General features: G+C 39.3%; 1 protein-coding gene across 1 annotated transcript in view; it reads right to left on the bottom strand.

Moving 5' to 3' along the window:
- Positions 1-572: 572 nt before the first annotated feature.
- Positions 573-6,000, bottom strand: part of LOC125467358 (myocardial zonula adherens protein) — a 49,700-nt gene continuing 44,272 nt past the window's right edge. Inside the window, exons 11-14 of the mRNA XM_048563084.2 lie at positions 3,753-3,858; positions 2,686-2,769; positions 1,787-1,887; positions 573-1,353 (exon numbers count right to left, since the gene is read on the bottom strand). Of these exons, the coding sequence (XP_048419041.1) occupies positions 1,269-1,353; positions 1,787-1,887; positions 2,686-2,769; positions 3,753-3,858 (376 nt within the window). The 3' untranslated portion in view covers positions 573-1,268. The remainder of the gene's footprint in view (positions 1,354-1,786; positions 1,888-2,685; positions 2,770-3,752; positions 3,859-6,000) is intronic.

Below are 6,000 nucleotides of genomic sequence, written 5' to 3'. Positions count from 1 at the left end.
TTTTTTTTTTGGAAACCATAACACTGAAGGGTGGAAAGATTTCCTAACTTTCATTAACTGCTCTACAGCTGTAGAATGTGCGATCAGACCAATGAAGCGTGCAGTGTGACATCAGCGCACAAGCTGGAATAACATGGTCTGCTTTCTTCCAAGACTGAGAAAACTATATTGTTTTACACAATCGTTACTGAAAAAAAAATATCGCCAGGCTGAAATGAAAAGTGTCCAGTCTAAGTGTAATAGGGGTCTCAACGTAACCTATTTGCTGTTGGTGCCAGCTTGTCATGGGTTCAAGCCCCATTACAGGCAATGGTATTTCCCGATATCCAGGAGAATATTGCACAATCAGAAAAAGGCTCGAAACTCAGTGGATCCAGTCACCAAATCCCCTGCTTCAGCAAACTGAGCTGCTGGCCAACAAGGGAGAAATTTCAGGGCTTTATCAGTCAACAATTTACACAAAAGCTCTGATTTGAAACACTTCGGACCATCAAAGCTTCACTCTTTCTCCTTTCTAAAGAGTCTCCTCTCTATTTACCCTCATGTTGGAAAGAATGCAAATGATGAAATTTCAAACAAACCAGTTTAAGATGGCGTTTGGGCCCAAAATTGACATAATTCACTTCTATGCTTTTAAATGAAAATTTGTTAAGAATTACAATTCATTACAACAAATCATACATATCATGGCTCTATGCAGAATGCAAGTTAATATTGTATGTAATATTCAGTTATGATAGGAATGAGGGGAGTAACTCTGGCATAGCTGTAATGGTCACATTTAATTGTAGTGTTGGACAATGGATAGTAGCTTACATGACAGTAACACCATTTATTTGTCTGTACAATTTTTAAGGACATTAATATCTAGAGAATAATCTTGTAAGATCATTTCATGATTTGTTTTCTAATTAAATATCATGCTTTGTCTATAACATATATATATTTTTATTTATTTATAAAATCAAGGCAGTTCCTAAACAAGCATAACACATTATAATACAAAATATATACATCAATAATAAATACTGCGATTATTTTTACAAACTTAACTCACTTGTAAAACAGAGATTGCCTGAAGTTAATAGATTAGCATGGAGGCCTTTTATCCTTTGATTTAAATGGTATTGCACTTGTTTAATAAAGAAGTCACTTCCATGTTGAACCAGCTCGAAGCAGCCCCAGTTCCACACTGCTCAAAAAGGGTCTTCTGTCGGGCAGCTCCACTCACCCAGCCGTACATGGATATGGTTTAAAAAGTAGCATCCTCAGCGTGTCTGTCTCTGTTCACTCAATTCCATCAACCTCAAGTATGGAGTGGTTACATTTTGCCTGCCTTGTATTGGAGTATTCCTGTACACCAGCAAAAATGTCATGAACAAGCCAGTCAGAGTCAGAGATCCGCAGTACATAAAAAGAACCTTTCACACGTTGATTTTTGATTGGTCCTGACTCAATCACCTTACAATTCAAATCCAACATTTAGCCCATAGCCTTGAGCACTGGGCATTGCCAAGTGCACATCGAAATATTTAGCTTTCAGATATTCGAGTAGGAGGAAGAAATATCTCCAAGAAGCACCACTTTTAATCTGGGGCTGTGTCTGTTTCATACTTAAAATAATACAAATGACCGACACTTTTTTGTCAGGTTTTACATAGTCATAGCATGTTCACATCAGTCACATAAAAAGACCAGTTTTCTCTTCTAGAGGTACAAGGAGTTTCCTCAGCTGAAACTAGGTTCTAAAATAATAACACAATGTAAGAAGAGGAGCTATATTTACCTGATGGGAATATCACATGAAACTGCTTGTTCACTGCTTTGCACCATTTTGCGTTGCTCCAAAGACATCATATAGTCCAGTTTGTCCTGGAGTTCTTTATTCTACAGATTAATTACACCAACAACAAATTAGAAAATGAACTATTTATTTTGTCCAGACGTTTTCACTAGGATTCAGCAAGAATCCACATGAAATCTATTAAAACAAGATTTTGCAAGCCTGTATGACTGGTCACTGGTTTGTGAACGCAACTCGATCTTAATTACGTCGAGTTTGATTCCACCCCTGGGCAACTGTGTGTGTGGAGTTTGCACGTTCTGCCCGTGTCTGTGTGGGTTTCTGCAGGGTGCTGCGGTTTCCTCCCACAGTCCGAAGATGTGCTGATTAGGTGGATTGGCCATGCTAAATTACCCATAGCGTTCAGGGATGTGCAGACTGAGTGGATTAGCCATGGGAAATGCACTGTTATAGGTCTGGGGTTGGGTCCGGGTGGGATGCTCTTCAGAGGGTTGGTGTGGACTCAATAGGCTGAATGGCCACTGTAGGGATTCTATGATGATTTCATGATTCACTCAACACAAAGGCGAGGTGACTAATCCTCCTGGATTGTCCTGGGGTTTTCAGGAATTAAGTATTTATCTCTGGGTCACAACTGCTAGCACCCGAGGAGGAACATCAAAGGAGCATTAAAAATGAATTTTAAAAAGTGTTCTCCAAAGACTTTACTTATTAATTATACAAAAGACCTGAGATGGATAAAAGCTATTTAAGCAAAGATCATCCAAATCAGTTAACGAAGAGATGTTATGTTTTCCAAATAGTGTGGCAAGGTGGTAAACCCCAAAGAAGGCCGGGAAAAGAGAATTTTCTTTGAAATGTGTTTAGAAATAAACATGCACCTCAGCTTCCAAAAATGAAATCCTTTCCATCAGGTCTTCGATTGTCACATCTTTTTGTTCAATTTTACTCTTCAGGACTTCTATCTGTATGGTACAGGAAGAAGAAATGAACTTTATAACAAAAATGTGAACCTAAATAAAGTGTTATCACTGCGAATGTAATTACCAGTTCATTTTCTTTGTGTAATTTGGGATTCCAATGAATTCTGCCCACTTTTTACTATCGGGAGAAAAGATATTTAAATCAGCAGAGGGCGCTGGTTTGGGAGCTGTCGCAGCAAGCCAAACATTCCAACTGATTCATATCATATACCAGCTAGGAATGCTCAAGAGGTGTTCGTGAGCACAAGTGCAAAAGTACGTTATTCATTAAAATAATTGTGCTTGTTCTTAGATTGAATGCCAAAAATGACTTGGAGAGGTGCCAGAAGCCACTGAATACTTACGGGATGATGTAAATGCAATAAGCATAGCCAGACCTTCTCAACCCAATAAAGAAACAGGAACATTATAAAGACAGAAACATGACTCTTTCTTACAGCCAGTTGGCGACAATAGTAGTCTCAGGCTAACTAAAGATTCCATTTTCTCCAAATTTACTTGTAAAACAAAATGTGGTGCTGAGGAGAGCCACAATTTCATTATTAGTTCAAATAATTGATTGTTTTGGCTATTGCATTTTAATGGAGGTTTCCTATTTATTTTGAAACAAGCAGCGCAGAAGTCCTTTTCAGTTGATGCATTAGTGACTTCAAGCTCCAGTTTGTTTAATATCTGAGCTGTCCCCTCAGCTATTGTATGATTTGTGATTAAAAATAGTGACGCTCTCATTCTGTACAATCCAGACACCATCATAACACACCCAGATTGTCCTAGCACCTTTACTGTTTAAATGGAAAATGTTTTGAAAATAATTTGACAATGGAAAAGATAACAAACATTTCACTCAGTTTATTTTTATAGGTTGAGAGTTAATGCATATTATGGATCTATAATATGAGTAAGTGTTTAAAGAAAGCAGTGATGCAGCAATTATTCAAACTGATGAACAGTTGTCTTTTTTTCACCTCTTCAATCATTTGCTTGACTTTTCTCTGTTGACAATGTACCATGTGGTCCAGGTGCTGAATTCTTTCCCGCAGACTGGCAGCTTCCTCCTCCAGTTTCTGAGACCTGACCCAGGCAAGGGATTAATAGAACAGTGTCAAACGATGCAAACGATTCCATTAGCCCATAAATCTGTCCACTGGTGAAGCTCTAGCCCTGCTCTGCCCCCACATTCCTTGCCATTACATGAGTGAGTGCAAAATGATTGATTGCCAATAGCAAAACTCAACAGGCAAAAGGCCAATTAAATAATTGGAGCAAGGCGCAAGAGCCTTGGAAGGAGGGCATTCTCAGTGGACATGGTCGGATTCACGTGAGGACTTTGTACTGAGAGGGGGAAGGTACTACACTATCGAGGGAAAGAGAAACAGTATATTCCCTCTGGAGAGGGGGGAAACACTTTGTTCCCTCAGTAGTAACTGTGCTTCTTCGAGAAAGAAAGGCAATTCTCCCAGAAGATGAAAGACTGTCTTCGTCAAGAGAGAGGCTGTGCTCACTCAAAACACAGACACAAACTGTGTTCCTTGGAGAGAGAGAGAGAAACTGCACACCCTTAATACAAAGAGATAGAGAGATTGTGTTTGAACGAGAGAGAGACACAGAGAGACAGAGATTATCTTTGAGAAAGGGCCTGCCTTCCCTCATGTGAGATAATTTACAAGCAAGAGACTATGTTTTAGAGAGGGGAAGAAAACTGAAGAGAGAGAGAGAGACTATGTTTCCCTGAGGGATAGTCCTCCCCCCAAGAGCAACTGCTTTTCCTAGGAATGGATTTTATTCCCTTGGGGATATTTCTATTCCTTGAGGAGACATTCCCTGGAATTGATTAGAATCCCTGGGAGTGACAAAAATAGCCAAATTTCTAACACAGCTAGAATTTTTAAAAAAATTATTCTAGGAGCTCCAACACAGCGCCAACACTCTGATACTTTGTTTTATACTTTATTTATCAAGCATCAGGAAATGCTGCTTATCTCCATTTTATCAGCCAACAGCAGCCTGTCTTAGCAGGGGTCAAATAAGGCTCTTTGTTACTCTGCTCGATTAACATCCACTTCAACACTGGAAAAGAATGTTCTCAGTGAATTTATCTTTCCAATTCATGGTGTCTGCCACCTAGTGCCATGTTACAGCCAGTCAAAGCCTATGTTCACTGGGAACTGGGTAGAGACACCATGTTAATGGTAATTGCTTCTTCCCATCCCCACAATCCAGCCCAAGCAGCCTGCTCAGTGAGCAGTAAATACTTGGATGGTGCCATACAGAGAAAAAAAAACAAATCAGTCATCAGAATCTTGTCCCAAAATTCTCCCCAATAAACTCCAATACAAGCAAATAACTGATTGTGCATGACACCACTTTAATGGGAATTTTGGCTGCCTTACTTATCTATGCAAAAGTGACTGCACTTCCAAAATAGGAAAAGGTAGTGAAGCTTTTTGGAAAGTTGTAATGATGCAACGTGTTCCATTAAAACAAATTCGCTCTTTCTAGAACTTCCGCTGACAGCAAGACAAATTCAAATCCACCAACCACAGGCAAAGGTGTTATCTTTGCCAGGCAACACAGTTTAAGGATACTATATTTAGGACTGAGGTGAGGAGAAATTTCTTCACCCAGAGCCTGTGCAATTCTATCACTGAAAATGGTGGAGATTGAAATGTCAAATATTTTCAAGACAGTGACAGATATAGTTCTTAAGACTAACAGGTTGAGAGGCTATGGGAGAAAGCAGGAACAGAACAAACTTAGCCATGATCACACCGAATGGTAGAGCACATATGAAGTGCCAAATGGCCTAATCCTGCTCTTCTTTTCTATGTTTCTATGCCTTTCAACCCAGTGTCCAAGCCCTCCTATGTTCTTAAACTTAGCATGGTTATAAATATATCACACGTATTTCATTTTTTAACATTTTGTCAGTATAGAATATCAGGAAGTTGGAACAGTAACAACATCACTGGTCTAATAATCTGGAATCCCAGATGCACGTTGTGGGGCACAAATTCAAATCGCATCGTAACATTTGGTGGAAGTTAAATTAATTCTGGGATACATGGCTCGACTGAGCGAAGGCAACTATCATTGATTTTTGTAATAGAAAATCTATTGTCCTCACCTGGTCAGATCTGTGTGTGACTCCAGGTCCACAGCAATGTAGATGAATCTTAAATGCCCTCAAAAACAAAGGTACCCACAAAACCAGTG

The sequence above is a fragment of the Stegostoma tigrinum genome, chromosome 33, assembly GCF_030684315.1.
Source record: "Stegostoma tigrinum isolate sSteTig4 chromosome 33, sSteTig4.hap1, whole genome shotgun sequence".
Lineage (NCBI taxonomy): Eukaryota > Metazoa > Chordata > Chondrichthyes > Orectolobiformes > Stegostomatidae > Stegostoma > Stegostoma tigrinum.
The sequence above is the reverse complement of the archived record's forward strand: the minus strand, read 5'-3'. Positions and strand labels throughout refer to the sequence as shown.